We start from the raw sequence: 17,633 nt of genomic DNA on the forward strand, positions 1-17,633 counted from the left end.
CTCATACATTTTAGTATTTCTGATTCTACATGCAATGGTAAAATATCTAACAATCTAATCAAAGAACTGTCATAACGCAGATGCTGTCGCCACGTGTAAATTGATGCAAAGACGGTCTCAGGCTCTACACAAAGTGCGTAGTGAGTGTGTGTCTGTGTGTTAGAATGGGTGTGCAAGTTAGATTGTGTGTGTCTTAGTGTTTGTGTGTTTGTTATTGTGTGTTACAGTAGGCACTTGGCTTTACATGCCCCCTGGGCACAAACTGCCTTCCATCCACTGCTGGGGTTGATCCTTCATAATGCTTAGTGATATTAAGCAGTTGAAGCAAAGCCTTGGTTTAGTGATTACATCCACAGGCATACAAAATGTAATTTCCTTTTTTATTAAAAGGTTAGCCTTCATTTTGTAGTTTGATTTCAGCAGATTTAATTTATATTCTTAGCTAAAACCATAAGAAAACGCTGCAGAGTCACTGTTGATCAAATAGTTTAGTTGCTTGGTAAAGTGTACTATGTATATACTCATACACAAAAATGCAATAAATCACTCTGTTTCAGTTGGTTCATTTATATTCTTTATCGCGGATATTTAAAAGTAAAATTTGCTGGCAGATAACAGCCAAATGTATAAGGACAGGGAAATATTGTATAACGTGCATTATAAATGAATAGATAATTAACCTTACTGTAAGAATACAGGACTCCAGATCCAAATAATAATTTATTGTGTCTGACACCAATATAATTACAGCTACACTACATTACTAAAGCAGTGTATAAAGGTATATGGAATGATACATTTTTTATGATGGATTCCTTTTAACAATATCATATCCCATTAAGCATTTATGTTCTTTCCACTTCTAGAGGGATTAACATCACAACTGTTCAGCTCTCATGATAGTAATTTATATGCACTCTGTCCTAAATGTATATTTAATCCATTAATTCTAAATAACAGCATATGCCATAGTGTGGTAATATCTTCATTCATACAGCTTGTCTTACGTATTTCATTTGGCTAAGGAGAAGACCAATACTTATATTTCACTTATTAATTCAGCTACCGGCATATCACGTTCCATGATTTCTTCACTATCCACATGCAGGTCACCTTCATGATGCAATATAGGATTGTTGGAAACATCTGTCATCATTTTAGCCAAAATGCAGCTGAGCCCAACATTTCAAATTGGAATGGTTGGAAATAACAGTTTTACTTATAACTCGATAGGTTCTTCAATTTCTGTTAACTCAGGCTGGGTAACTTTCCTTGACTACAATAAAGATGCAGGATGACCAAACCTTCCATTTATACGAGTAATAATATCATAATTTATGGAAATAGTGGTGTTTGCTCATACTATGCACCCATTGCAGTCAAGGAGTTGACTAAAATTAAAACCTTTCTATTGAGTAAAATGAACTGGACTATCAACCCAACCATAGCTCAAGATGACTTAACGGCAAACACTCTTCTGTGAAAAGCCAGGCAACTTGTCATTGGTAGTTGGTAGTTGGTAGTTGGTAGTCAAACTGAAAATGGGGCCTCAACTCAACTTCTTGGGCAAAAGCAAGTTCACCCAGTACTCCATTAACTGACAAACTCACTTGATGGACACAACTGGCAGACTTGACAAGCAAGTAAAGAGCAGTCAAAACCCAATGGCAATTAGACCCAACTCCATTGGAGACTCAATATCCAACAAGTCAGCAACTCCACCTTAAATTAATATATAAATGGTTGTTTGAATTGGCTTAGCTGAGCTACGTCCTCTCTAGTTGTATTCACTTTGTTCCAGAGACAGCATTGCTCCCATCTTATTGATATATATATATATATATATATAGCATTATTTTATATTTATTTTAAAAAACACACTTAATGAAGAATCTTGTAATACTGTGTGAGTTCCAAAAAACTAGTGTAATGACAAGCAGAACATCGAGGTAAATGATGATGAAATATTTCGAGTGTACATGCGAAAACCATACACCCTCTATATACTAAATGAACATACAATGAATGCAGTGTTCATTTCTCTGTAGCAGTTAAATATGAGCTTAGTCTTTACGGCGGTACACGCGGTGTTTGAAAGGCTTAGTTATGTGAAAATGAACATGATCATTGGATCAGGCAAATAGCAGTTGTCCTGGAAACTGGACAGCTTCGAATTCAGTGTATAAAGTACAAAGCACATGAATGCCTTGGCTAAAAACTAAATTTTAGAACCTGAAAAAACAATTTAAAATTGTTAATATTAAAATGAAAAAGTGAATGACTAGAATAAAATGAAAACACCTGGGGAGAGAAATGGAGCAGAATCCTCCATCACATAAGCGCAATCAATGGCTTCTTTATAAATATTTTCCAGGCGGCCAAATCTTTGACACAATTTGTTTGAAAACCCTAAATCTACTCCAACTATCCTGGGGTTCAGCACCACTGTTCTAAATAATGATCATTTTAACAAAAGCAATAGATATTCATAGTCTTATAGCATATACCCCAAATTTGATAAACAATTCATCTTGTATCTTGAAGATGATGATGCTTTTTATTGGGTCAATATAGTAAAAGATGAAGAAGTCACTGAGGTCTTGAAAACTTATGTCAATTTTACATTTTTATCACGTTGTAATAAATACTCTGTATTTAGTGGCTGTCCCTAGCTCATCATCTTTATTTATGCAGACTGTGTCCTAATTATTCATATTTGTTACTGTGATATAGTGAGACATTATGTTGGGATTTGGTTGTCGGACTGTTTTATTTATTTTTAATCTGGACTTGATTTTTCTGTGCTAATTATTTGAAGCATATGTGTGATCTGTTAATTTTCTTGTAGTTGTATCAGTTGTGATGTAGTAGCGCCCTAATGGCCCATAAAGTCATACTGCATAAATGCATGCCAAATGTACCAAAATCTAATAAGAGAAGTTTTAACACTTAAATAAAATAAAGTAAAATAAAAAAAGTAGAAAAAATTGATTTGACAAGAGAAAAGCAAATGAAAAAAATTTGAGTTTGATACCGCAAAGGTAAAAATAGCAGTTGGCAACACATGGCAGTATAATATTCCCCACTGAGACTCTTGGGCTTTTTATATATAATAATAATACTGCAACTGACAGATCCTACAGGAAAATAATACACTGTATATACGTTGGTAATTATTACTTCCCTTTTTATTGTTATTATTTGTTAGCTGACTCTTTTTAAATGTACTTGATATCTAATGGAACCTCAGTTGGTTTTGCTGTGATAGAGCTAATTGGAAAAATGGTTATGTTGAAGAAAACAACAAAACTCACATCTGTTTACAACAGACAAGTCGTTAAATTAGTCATAATTAATGAAACACTCACATAAAAGGTACATTCTGCTCAGTAAACCACAAAATTCTACTGGAGAACAATTTTTATTCATCAATTTTATATGGATATCCACCTTTTGGGACACTTTTGTTCAAGGAGGTGTTATAAGAGGAATCTCTGGGGGAAGGTATTTGCTGGCACTATTTATATGACCTATTAATAGTATTTTACTGAAAATTTGATTTGTAAATATACTTTCTGGTGTTTCTATAACCCTTATAATGATGTTTGAGTTGCAGAACACAAAACATGCTAGAAACAGTCTAAGCTCCTAGACTAGAGGGACATCAGGGGAAGAAGGTCCATGACTCGTAAAGAAGAACACTAAGGAGGTATGCATGATTAGCTTTAACACAGCCTTCACGTAGGAAGTTTTGTAACATCATGTTCCACCTGTACAATGCCTTCAGGGCATGTGAAGTGCCTCCTTTGCCTTTTAAATGCACAGTTGCCAGTGGTCCTGAAAATTGGGACAATGCTTTGACAACGAGACTTATGACTACTTAAACCTGACTCTCCAAAATTAAGGCTGCTGGCCTCTTAGTGTTTTGATTAAAGAAAAACATACCAGTGTTTAGTACTGGCAAAATAATCCCAGAAAACACGTAGTATTGTTTAGCTGGCAGTTTACTTGCAATAATGGTGCTTTTTTAGAATTTTCTGCCAATGTAATAAACAATAAATCCCTACCTAGTGTGCTCATAATACTGCTCCACAATTTCTTTATTATTATTATATTGAAAGACACCACATAAGCATTATAATTAGAAAAAATCATTGTTTATGAGAATAATTAAGCAGTAAACATCATATTCCATGAATATCTACCATGCAAATAATTGCTTTATTCTTTTTAGTAAAGACTATAAAATACGAGGCTTTCCACTCATCACCTATCAGTCCTTAAGTAATAGCTGCCAAAAATATCTGGGCTTATGTCCCAGTTGTTTGCTGTCCAGCAAATGTATCTTTGAACTGGAAACTATGCACATGAAAATGGCTAATGGGCGATAAGCAAAATGATGTCATAACGTTGCCCTTGTAACGAGTTACAACACAAGATGGAGTGTCCTGGTGCAGGACACTGGAAAGTTGGTATGCAACTTCAAATCCTATGTTCATTTAGCCCAGGGCACCTCTGGATCTCATGGACCTCTACTTCTACAGCTGGAGAACTACATGTTATTCGTCATAATCAATAGCAATAAGAGCCAGAGAAGCCTCAACTGCATCCCAGTGCATCTTGTTCTTAAGAGTAGGGTGCATACATTTTAAATTGTGGGGACAATGGAGAAATCAGCATGAAAATACAATGGGTTGCAATAATGGTACATCCCCTTGAGTTCCCCTGTACAAGCCAACCCGACTCCCCATAGCGTTGTCTTGACACAGTCGTAATGTTGACCTCAGAATGAATACATGTTGCCCGACAAAAGAACAGCAAACAGTATATAATAATGAAAATAATAATGAAAATGTTTCCTAAGGTTTCCTAGTTAAGAACCAATCCCAAACCAAAGTCATTACATTCATATGAAACTAAAGGTGGTATTGGTCAAATTAAAATTGTAAACGTTTTAACTTCATTTAGAATAGCGTATAGCAGGGGCGTCCAACATGCGGCCCGCGAGACCTCGAGGTGCGGCCCGCGTAAGATCGGCAGCCAGGACAACCGATCTTACGCGGGCCGCACCTCGAGCCCTGCTACTTACCTGTGGGAGGGTCTTCTGTACTGCATAGAGGAAGTGGAACCTAGCAGAGTTCACGTGACATCACATGACTCTGCTCCAGTCCTGCTTCTTCTGTGCAGTACCAGAGAACGCAGAGGGAGGCCGCGCCCTCTGCTGAAGTCTGTGAGCGGCATCGAGGAGCTGCAGTGCAGGTAAGGGGGTGGGGAGGGTCTTTGAATGAGTATGTGTGATTGAGGGAATTAATCTGTGAATGAATGAGTATATGAATGAATGAGTGTGTGTGTGATATCATGGATGTGTAAGTGCTGGAACCTAGGCATGATGGGACTGTGATTGCTGTTAGCAATCACACTCCTATCATGCCAAGTCAGCCAGTACATGCTTAACCTAGCTAGCTGCCCCCTTGTGTATTGATGCTGTCAGAAGTATGGGGTCTGCACATCACTTACAGCCACCCTGTACCAGCATGCACTGGCTCAATTGGCATGATAGGAGTGTGATTGCTAACAGCAATCACAGCAAGCACAGTCCCATCATGCCTAGGTTCCAGCATTTACTGGTTGGGTGTGTAAGTGCTGGAACCTAGGCATGATGGGACTTTGATTGCTGTTAGCAATCACACTCCGATCATGCCAAGTCAGCCAGTACATGAAAAATGAGTGCGGCCCTCGCACATATACAATTCTGATGAAGTGGCCCACTGCAGAAAAAACTTGGACACCCCTGGCGTATAGTGTATTGGCTACCTCCTGTCTTTTCAATGTATCTAGTTTAATTGCACATGGATGCATGGATGAGAACAATGATTATTAATTACTGTATTTCTTTCCACTATGAACACAATCAGTGTAAAACTAACGCATAAAATACATATATTTTTCAGTTACCGGAATCAAGTCTCTAAAATGTTGCTGAGTAATATTTGATTAACGTGAGTTAACAGGTCAGCATTTTACACATTCATGAATAGCGTGAACTTGGTTTCAGACCAAGTGCAATGTCAGTTTGATGAAAATTGTAACTTCTTGATTGCATTAATAGGAAATTGTGTTTTTTATGTATTTGACAAAGAATTATCTGTAAATAAATAGAACGCACAAGAAACTGTTCCCCTACGGAGCACTGACCCGGCGAGAGGAAGGATAGAAAACAGACTTGGTTCCTCTAGAACAGCCAGCAAACAACTAAAATTACTATGTTGTTTATTCTTTCTAACTGTAAACTGCCACACTCTCTGATGCACAACCTTTTCATCCAAAAGTATCCTCTTTTCACGTACAGTTTTTTATTGGTAAAATCCAACAACGCCTGTGGTTATGTACCAATATTCTGTTGTCAGGATCTACACAAGTGTGTAAAGACAAGGTAGACCTACCTTGGTTGGAAACATGTAATGGTAGTGATCTAAGCTGGACCCAGGCCAGGTCTCCCAATCCATCTCTATATTGCTAGCATCTCTCTCATGTTGTGCATGTCCTTTTTGTGCAGCGTGCAATGGACATTTACTACAGGGGTCTATTCTGGCAAAAGCACAAAGCCCTTCGGTGTAAATAGTCTTGTTACAGGATCTCCCCTAGTTACTCATTGAGTTGCAGCCCACCAAGAGACCCATGACCTAGTACTCTGCCCCTGGTAAAGCTAGACAGGGCTGCCACCCCACAACCTATCATCCTAGTCCCAGGTCTTGTTGGTCTAGGCCAGAATACATCACTACCCACTGCAATAAATACAGCACATAAACTGCCCCATCATGCACTATGGGCGTTGTGTAACCTTTGTGTAACCTTTAAATAAGAATGTAATGTAAGCAGTATTAGTACATTCAATATATAGAAATATTTTTGGGTTCCATAACAGTACTTAAACCATTTGCTACCCTTGTGCAAGAAAAAAATCACACCCCAAAAAGCTTCTACATGTGACCCAAAAATGTAAATTAACTGCCCCTATTTCTACCCTGTGGAGAAAAATGGCATTGAAAGTATCATTAACTTTTATCCACATCCCATTAATCTTATTTTACAGGAAACGAAGAACAAATGTAGTGAAAAAAAAAACATATTTGTGGTTACTGATGAAGGAATAATAATCACGGAGAACAATGAGATCATTTTAATCCCCATGATACTAAAGAACTAAATGGGTGAAGAAACTTAATGTAATGTTGAGCCCGATAGCACATTAAAACTTTCAGGAACAGAGAAATACACAACAAACGATTAAAATCCTAACAATTAGCCAATCTAATCAACCACATAATGTAATGATACCAAAAAGTATGTCCAATAAAGATTAAAGACACAATAGCAGGATGTTTATGGTCCTTGGCTACAGCTAACCAGCCTGTAGGTTCCTGAGGCTGTGGTTTTGGTGTTCCTTGTCCATTAGTTTGCCATAACAGGGAGTTCTCCAGGTATGGCCCAGAGGACACAGGGATCACAGTTGATTACTGGGGCAGTCTTTCATGTCCAAGTGGTGGTGTTTTACTCTGCCTGCTTCCTACCCTACTTCAGCCTTCTGGTAGCACTCCTACCCGATATGGTGCTGCCTCCCATAAGGGTGCTGTGTATAAACAATGCATGTGTGTGTTAAGCCAGTAAAACTTTGCAGATCTGCCATTTGTATTCATCCCTCTGGAGGCTTAGTGAGATAAAGGGAAGCTTTTTGTTTTTCTGGCAACAATCTATCCGTGCCTGCTTTTCCTCACAAGAGCTCCCGGCAAAAATTATGACTCAGACAAAATTGTGAAGGATTAAATCATTAGTTCTGGGAAAGTTTTAGACATTAAAAATATCAGGAATTACATCTCCAATGTTGCATTTGGAGGAGCAGCTGTAAGGAGGGGGAGGGTAGAGATTTGGGGAATCAGCCCTGGATTGCCCCCAGGCAGATTCCACTCCTTTACTACATTCCCTTTTCTTTACCATTACTGAGGCATGCGTTTCTTTATTTTCTTTATTTTGAGGCTATGCTAAAGGTGAAACAAAGTATCAACATAGTCAGGGCCACCATCTGGGAGGTACAACCAGTACCAGTGTATGGGGCCCAGGCAAGCATCTGTCGTGGGCCCCCTCATTGGCCCTCATGTCCGGCTACTCAGGACTGAGCCCTTACAAGCTTTGTCGCTCCTATCCAGGGACTGGGGCCTGGTGGCACCTTTCTTGGGATTGCGGTCTGGTGGCACATCTTTGGACTTTTTGGACCTCTTTCCAGGGATTGGGGGACTGGTAACCTTTTTCAGACTTTGGACCTGGCCACCTTTCCCGTGGTTGGGGCCTGGTGCCCCTTTCTGGACTTTGGGGACCTGGTGTGCAGCCCTATACACAGTGGAAAATGCAAAGCCAGAATTGCTACTCACTTGAATATACCATCAATAATAACCAAGGACATTTAAACCTTTGTCTTTTTTCCACCTATTACAGATACAATGAATTTGTTTAGCATTCATTACGCGTGTCTCGACGTAGGCATGTTGTACAATTCAAGATGTCAAACAGAGCAAATGAAAGCTTTGTGCGGGCTGAGTATAACAGGATGCTTCTCGCTTAATTATTCATTTCAATATTGATGGGTTAAATACATGATGTGTCTAGAAGTCTGATGAATAACAACGTATTGTCCTACATGGATATATTCTTATGTGATGTGTCTACTGGCAGGGACTGCATTTTTTAGCTCTTAGCTCATATCTCTGTAAAACGTAATTTACATAAAATAAATCAAATTGTAATGCAATGTATTTTGTCACAATCAGTTTGGCATTTCACTACATACATACTGCTAAAAATGGTATCAATACAATGGTATTGTAAGTAAAACTGAAAGTCATAATGGAGAATCATTAGCAAACTTCCCGGATATATTGGACCAGAAGGGGACAGATGAGTAGAGGAGACATAGCTAATGGTGGACTAGGGTAAGCCTATCACAAGCAACCAGAAATGGAGCAGAAAGTGACTGGAACAACGCTGTGAGTAGCCCAACCATTTCATTTGCCTGGAGATCAAAGGATTGTCTTGGTATGGTAATTGGCATCTGCACCCAGATCCTCCTGTGACCTACCTACTTGCATCTGAACATATGTATGCCCATCTTAGAAGCAACGCAAGTTAGCATCTGGTCAATACCTGTATGAGTGACCCACTAGGATCATAAGGTGCTGCAGGCTTTATATTCAAGGATGGAAGATAAAAGGAACAGCCTCCCATCAGAAGTGATAGAGGCTAACACAAGTGAGGGAACATAAGCATGCATGGAATAGGCATAAAACTATTCTGAATCTAAGGCAAGGCCAAGGACTGATTAAGGTCTAAGTCCTTACACATGGAAAAATGGGCCGACTAGATGGCTGAATGGTTCTTGTCTGCCAGCATATTCTAGGTTTGCATTATGAGATGAAATAGAAAGGGCACACAAAATGCTAAATTTATTGAGTTATGAAATATGCTATTACTTTTAAATAAAGATAATGTCGGTGCTCTGTTTAGCGTGCTTTAAAAAAAAAAGAAAAAAAACTGACGAGGAAGAAAAAATCAATAAAAAGATTCTATAAAAGGGCAATCTCTTACCCATATTTGTAGCTTGATCCTTTTTTCATTTTTGAAGACCGTTTTCACCTTGAAATCAATCCCAACTGTGCTCACGAAAGCAGATGTAAAGGAGTCATCAGCGTATCGAAACAAAAAGGACGTCTTTCCAACACTGCTGTTGCCGATAATAAGGAGTTTGAACATATAATCAAAGTTCTGATCAGATGTGTCTTTCTGTCCATATCTGGAGTCTTGCACAGAAGCCATCTAGAGAAGAGATAATGATAAAGATTAGCATGGTTAGTTTGTGCACATCATCGATCTTAGAATAAATGATATATTTCGGCATATTCCAACAAGGTCTAGAGGTAGAAGATGCTGGGCTGAGTCACAAGGGGCTGATTGCCCTTTTGGGTGACTGACCTCATTAGTTCTTAATTGGTCTGTTGGAAATTTCCCTTAACCCCTTAATGACAATGGGCGGTCCCTAAACCCATTGAAAACAATGCATTTTGAGCCCGTACATGTACGGGCTTTGTCATTAAGGGGTTAAAATTGGCTAATTTATACTGTGGATCTCCGCTGGGGATGTAGACCACTATAGTAGTTTTGTGCTCTACCAAAGGCACTAAGATATGACTAGGATCAACAGAAGAGCAGGGGCCCCAAAAAATAAATCACAGCTTGGAACATAACCATACTGAATACGTATGCATTTTTAATTATTATAATATTACATATTATATCCACCTTTGATTATATATTATTCCAAACAATTGTACAGTTATTATATAGGGGATGGGTAAACTATGTTTTTCTGTGCACTGTCAGCAATGTCTTCATTAAGCCACACAAAGCCTTTCATTGTTCGAAGCTAGATCTTTACACTTCTCTGGCAGCTAGGCATTAAATAAGATAGATTTTATTCTTGATCAGTAATTGTCATTTGTTTTCTGTCTGAAGAAATAAAAAAATAAAATACTATTTTGTATGTAATACTAAAAATGGCTTTCTTTTTGTTTTCTATTTCATTGATATATATGTACCAAGACATTGTAGCCAGAAATGCAGGACTGTGTGACGAACAAATGCAAATAATGTTAGTTGCAGAAAATATTATGCGCACAGTGGACGAAATGTAATATAATCTTAATGTAATTGTGTTTTAAGTTTCACAGTTCGACCAAATCCATCAGACCATAATTGGGAACTCTCGGGATGAAGCTCTTCTTTCCCGGGTCTCCAGGTCAATCTCGTCTTTCCCTGGGCATGGGAGCGGTGCTTAGACATGCCGGCCGGCACCCACTTTCTGCCTACTCCCCACCCATCTCCTCCCCTGTTCCCTGGCCAGTTCACTCGCACTAAAGTCTGTCTGGGATAAACCAAATCCCTAAGCATTGCTAGCCCCACCCCTTCATAAAGCCCCTCCCCCAGATGAGGGAGAGCTCCTGGGAAGCTCACAGGTATGTTGATGACATTCATTGGAACAGCGTGTTTAAAGTGGCAAGAGAAGAAAGTTTATTGGGCACTCAAACGATGATTAGGATAATACTGCAGTGGGACTGGATAGTAATACAGAAGATTAAGATGTCAGATAATGCGAGTAGGGACTTGACTCTAGGCAGTGTGGTTGGTATTATATTTTCTAACTATGTTAAACAGAGCCTCATAATCTATACGATAAGAAAGCTAGGGTAGGTTATTAAGTATGTACAAAGAATTATTACTAACATTGTTGAGGTTGATCCACATGCATCATTATAAATGCTTTTTTTTTTTGCACATTATTACATTTCATTTATTGTAAGTATGATGAAAAATATTATGGCAGCACACTAACTATGCCTAAAAAACAGTGAACCTCCATTAATTGACCCCTACCAATATGATAAGGCTAGGAATTCTGGATCAAAAAGAACTTGTTACCTGTTCTGGATCAAGAAGAACTGGGCATGTTTACAGCAAGGGTGGTAAAACTTTAGGGAACAATGTCTGCACAGTTATGTCCTCAGATACTGTGAATCCTTTTTTAAGTGGCTCAATTTCATTTTTGAGTAGATATGGTGGAGCCAGCAATTTATTTAAGCGCTCTTGTCATCATGAATCAATATTGTCCACCATTATGTGCAGAAAAGGCAATTTGAAAAGGAACATTTTTAACTGCACCCGTCTGGATCAAAGAAATGAATACGTTGGAAAGGTTGAGCTCTACGGGTTTAGGCTCTATTTTCAACCTCATTGTGTAACTATGTAACAAAAGTTGCTTCCTTTTTGCTGACAGTTACTGTTTGTTTGTTTTTTGTTTGGATACACAATCACATCACAAACTGCAACTCTTATTATACCCAGACAGGAGGACAGGTTGGGTGTGCAGGTTGTGGAAATTGCTGTCAATCAATAATAATTATTTCCATCAAATATTTATTCTTGTGGTTTCTCTACCAGTAACCTTTGGTTTCTTATCTTTTAATATGTTTCAGAAATAACATATTTATTTTATTTGGTATGTTTAAAAAAGGAATAATGAAGATATTACATTAGGTCTAGGCTTGGAAAATGCCAGGAGACCACCTAAAATGCTTCCATGGCTATCACTAAAAAACATTAGATGGGACCTTATTGATACTTATCTACCCTTACGCCTAAAATAATTAGACTATAATGTCTCCTAGGTTTTCCTACAATCTACAAACATTGAGGAACAAAAAACATGTCTTTATACAACAATAAGTACCAAGGCTTATAATACACAATAGAGCGACCAAAATCTGTGTTACTAAGCAGCAAGCACCAGGAGACATGCATGGAATAGCCTTTATAAAGGTCTCATGATCGAGACATCTGGATATATCCTGTAGGATAGGTACTGTATTTGTACATTTTAATAACACTTAATCAAACCGGACTTGCAAGCTTTGAGAAATGTGTACATTTTCCATATAAAGAACAACAAAATACTATTTTCTCTTGTGCTAACACGGCCACATCCATTTTATCAAGAATCTGTTATTAAAACCCTGATATATCCCATGGCATATCACTAGGGATTGACAATCACCAGAGGTTCTGCAGCTCTGCGCCTATGGTCCTACACTCTCCCCTTCATACCTAGACCACTAATTCTGGATTAAGACGTCAATTCATGTGCCGCTTTACTAGGAGATCGGCCTACTGGGCAACTGGCCAGTCCCAATCTCCCTTGTAATCAGCTCACTTACATTGCTTTGGTCCTTACAGACATCAGCGGGATCTCTACCTCGTGCAACCTACTGAGGCAGAGCACAGAGACCTGTGTCCTGTCATTTGGCGCATGTGTAGCATGAGGAGGACATAGAGGAGCCCTCTTCCACAAGGTAGGTATGGAGTTGGGTTTGGGGGTTCTGTCCTTCACTGGGTTTATGACGGGTACCCTCATAAATATATAGCTGATACTGTGTCCTGCCTAAATAGTATCCAATGACCCCAAGCCTTCTCCCTATCCTACTTTCAGATAACATCTGCCATGCTGCCCCCATTCCAAATATCTCCACCACATTAGTTTCAGTGTTTTTTTTACATATATATATATATAATACACATTGCTAAAGGGATACTCTCTTTGAAATGCATGTTACTCTAGACCAATTTCATGTCTTTGCTTTACCCCTAAAACTACCTAAAGCTGAATTTGCCCGTTTTCTAGTGCCTTCCTCGTGGTTTATTCTTTATTTCCCTCTTACCGTCTTGCCGTCCTTAGCACTGAGTAATGTATGCTATTTAACTGTATTGAGAATACAGGCAGGTGATTGCTGATTGATGAACGCTGTTAGCGTGATGAAGAAGAATTGATATTTCTGCATGTTTCCCCGTGTTAGACGGCACTGCTTAGCTTCATCATCCGACAGATATACCGGAGCTACCCACTCGGCGTTCCCGTGGAACCGTAGCAGAAATTGCTGAATTCCATTTATTTAATTTTCTAAACCATGAGTTGAAGGCGAGATGAGATGAAAGATTTCTTCTTGCAGCCTTAAAGGGGCAGTAATGCCCATTATATTTATGGGCAGTTTTCAGGGGTTTGTCATTTACACTGCAATATAATCACAAACCAAATGATCAGCTATATTTCACACCACCTCACGTGTTAAAGAACTGAGCCAAATGTGTTTCGTGTGCTTTTTTTAGATGATCTTCTGGCAGTAGAGGTAAAAACATACAAAGAGATTGATTTTTTTTATTTAGAAGCAGAGACTGCAATCAAAGCGTGACTCCATTGATATCAAGGAACAAATCAACAGATCATTTAAAACTGCCTACTTGATGTCTTAACATTAATGTTTATTATCATGGGCAGTTTGGGCACACATGCAACTCTCCATGTGCACTCATAACTTCTACTGGATGGCAGTTCTGTGCATCCACCTGCTAAGAAAAAAGCTGATTCCTAATGTTATTGCATTATATTATTGCCCCTCTGGACCCTTTAAACAGCGACAACGTCCTCCTGTTCTAGCTGCCCTGTTTGTTAAAAAAAAACAATCTTATTTTTTGTGTTAATATCATGTAAATATGGTTTTAAATAACTGAAATCAGTTAATAGACTTCAAATGGGCCTTATTGCTCATAAAACCCCTTTATAGAGCTATTAGACCAAATGCGGTCACATATATGCCTGTTTAATGCATGGTGAGTGTACAGATTTATACATATATGAGCGTGTAATTCTTGCTGAATAAATACATGCAAATAGGATGTCAAATATAAGCCATACGACGCACAATGTTAACATATATGCCATCATTAAATAGTGGAAAAGGAAAGAGAGCCTCTTCATGTAAACTATTATTCAGCTAGATAAGAATAAAATGAAAGGGGCAGCGACTATTGGCTTTTTTTCTCAAAAAAACTATATTTTAATACAATATAAAGATAACAAAGAAGCTGTTCTCAGCGGACATAATAATCCATTGTTTGCGGTTTCACATCCAGAGCCATATAACCCCTTGTATCTGAAATGTATTTTATTGGCCCTTCCCTTAATATTGTCTGCTCGCTCTGAAAGACTAAAAAAAAGGATCAGCAGAATGTTCTCAGTTTCTGCAGGTGTTGTTAGAAGAGATCCTCCAGTAAATTTAGAAAGACTGGCTCTGTATTATATTGCCCGAAATATCCTGTTCAGTGTATAAAACTGGTAATTCCTCCTAATGAGTAAACATTAACTTCTATTATGTTAATGCAGACATACAGTCAAGGACAGACAAGAGCAAATATAACCCATGCTGTCTTACGAGTACTGGAACAGTCTCCCAGCAGAAGTGGTAGATGATAATTGAGTGAGGGACTTTAAATATGCATGGGGTAGGCATATGGCTATCCTGAGTCCAAGAGGGGACCAAGGACTGATTAAGGCTTGAGTCTTTACATCGGGAAAAAGGGGCAGAGTAGATCGGCCGAATGTTTCTTATTTGCAGTCAAATCCTGTGTACATGTATTGTCTTTAAGGGTTATGGATCACGCATGGGCTTAAGAATTATTATGTCCTTCAACAGACGGAAATATTTGGTACTTGGACTCAATTCTTTGACCAAGTGATAATGATTGCACTTACAAAAAATTATTTTACTACATATTTTGATGTATAGGTAAAAATATAACTAATAAAGTGGAATTACTGTATGTGGAGCCCAGAAAAAAGTGACACTACAGATTTCCCTTTGAAATGTTATATTGTTGTTGTGTAGTTTTCTCATGTTCTCTGTTCAATATGCAATATGGTGTCTATCTACTATTCCAGATCTGCCCGCTACTTGGGGAACATTATACATCGCCGCCAATAAACCCAGAATGTTGTAAACCCACGCGTGACAACAAAGGGTTAACAGAGAATGTCCCGCCTTAGCAGCAGCTGCATTAAATGACCTCCCTAATCCATAGTGTACATCGGTGCGACTATATATACTAATAAATCGCTTCCATAGAAACCCTGAAAATCAATAATAATGCCCAGCAATATTTTACTGATAATAAGAATTATTTATGAGACCGCTCACGCACAATTAAACATCCTTTTTAAATTGTTCTTCTAATTATATGGTAGAATAGATTATGTGCAAAACATAAATGTAAAATAATGATTAATGATCAGTACCTAGAGATCTCACAGCCACACTGATGTTAACTCCATCTGGTGGGGGGACTAATCGACTATGGTAAGTAATGGGTTAAATAGCTCGGCTATTGAAGGCATCCCCTACACCAGATGTAACGCAGGCGATGTACCGGGGCAGGGTCGCCTTATTCACTGACCTGCATGGGTGCTTCGTGTCTCATGGTCTCACGAACGTGTCCTTGCTGAAAAATGTGGCCAAACCGAATAATTCAGCAGCAACGAAGCAATTAGACCGCACCGGTCCGAACGCTGCCTCGGTGACCGGCTTTAAGATCAGCACCGGAGCTGTCCACTCTCTCATGTACTAAGAGCCTGCCCCGCCTACTCTGGGACTTGTAGTTCCATTGGCCCTACCCAAGCACATCCATCAAGCCATATATGGCTCACGCAGACTACAATCCCCACAATGCATCAGGTGACAGCTGCCATCTGGCAGCCTTTATTATACAATAACGCTCTTCTCTCACATTGGAAAAGTGAAGGATACCTTTATATGCTATTATTAAAGAAATATTAAATTTCTCGATTTGTCTGGACTGGGTTTATAGAAGGACAATCCAAATCCGAACTATGCAAATTGCAAGTTCGATTGTTTGGTTATGAATAATAATTGCACATAAGCTACCGGAAAGCTGATTGAAAGAGAGACTTACCTTCCCATATAACTCCATGTGATGATCACTATGGTGCCTGCTGATGGTATAGTGGCGTCAGAAGCAGCAGGAGGCACAGCCACAAGAGATGTATCCACCATGCAGGGAGATCAGGACAGAGAGGAGAAGCCAGGCAGACCTTGTCATCAGACAAGCACAGGAAGTGTCTAGTTTCCAAGCAAATACTCTCCAAGCTTATCAGCATCCACAGGGAAATATCCCCCACTGTCCTCTCTGCTACAGAGAGAACACTCTATGATCTCACATATATAATGTGTGCATATATATATATATGTGTGTCTAAAGCCCAGTCTTGATTGGCATCATCTCAGTGTAACTGTCAGGGGGCTTTACATTTGATTTAAACATTAATATATAAAATAAGGATTCATCAATTATATCTAAATGTATGATGTTTTAATGCAAAATATGTACAGGGTGGGCTTCCTCCTCAGACCCATTGCAAATGGTAGCAGGTTGGGACTGCCTCTGTTTGCCTTTCAGGAAGTAGGTAATTATTTATGTATGTGATGCAATAAATGTAATTAAAGGATCGCTTGGGCCCTTTGTTCTTTACCATCAGTCGCTGAAGGGCTGTCAACCTCATTACAAATTATTATGCTATAGGAGAAAAGCGCTATCACAATATCATTCCTGATCAATGTCTGTAGACATAATATTATTCACCCCGATATCCACCATTTCTTTGTGTATAATTTCTACACTCGTCATTGGACTGCTTATTAAATAATTTTAGTCGTAGAGAAGAATTAGAAGAATGTCAGTACATTTTATCCGAGGAGATATGTAGTTGGTCTCCAGGTTGGAGGAGAAGCCATTAATCCCGGGACGCACTCGATCGCACACGAAAACAAATAAATCACTACTTCTTATCTTGTGGAAATTTGCAACCTTGAGCCAAGAACAGGACAACTGCGCTGAAACACATTTCAGTATCTGGTATTATTTAGTAATACGTGTATTAGTATTATTCTGTTCTGGGCACATCCCGATTCTTGGGGCTGAGTACGTTCAAGGAGCTCTTTGAGCTGAGAACATATAATTAAAGAAAAGAAAAAGCTACCCTGTTTCTGTTGGAGTCTGTCGTATGCAAACAACAGCATTAAAAATGTGCACCACCTCTCCTTGGTTTTGTCAATTTGTTGGCCAACACTTATGCCAGAAAGGAAAAGAAAGATGAAGAATACCTGACCGGCACCAAGAACACAAATAAA

The 17,633-nt window shown here is 38.8% G+C and overlaps 1 protein-coding gene across 2 annotated transcripts in view; it reads right to left on the minus strand.

The window, feature by feature from the left end:
• The window catches only part of RAB3C (RAB3C, member RAS oncogene family), a 57,270-nt gene extending 40,708 nt beyond the window's left edge, over positions 1-16,562 (minus strand). Inside the window, exons 1-2 of one of the 2 annotated variants that reach the window (XM_053448036.1) lie at positions 16,399-16,562; positions 9,637-9,864 (exon numbers count right to left, since the gene is read on the minus strand). In XM_053448036.1, the coding sequence (XP_053304011.1) occupies positions 9,637-9,864; positions 16,399-16,416 (246 nt within the window). In that variant the 5' untranslated portion in view covers positions 16,417-16,562. Of the gene's footprint in view, positions 1-9,636; positions 9,865-15,882; positions 16,050-16,398 lie in introns of those variants that run through there. The other variant, XM_053448035.1, reaches the window with a different exon arrangement.
• Between the last annotated feature and the right edge of the window lie 1,071 nt (positions 16,563-17,633).

This window comes from Spea bombifrons, chromosome 1 (assembly GCF_027358695.1).
Source record: "Spea bombifrons isolate aSpeBom1 chromosome 1, aSpeBom1.2.pri, whole genome shotgun sequence".
NCBI lineage: Eukaryota > Metazoa > Chordata > Amphibia > Anura > Pelobatidae > Spea > Spea bombifrons.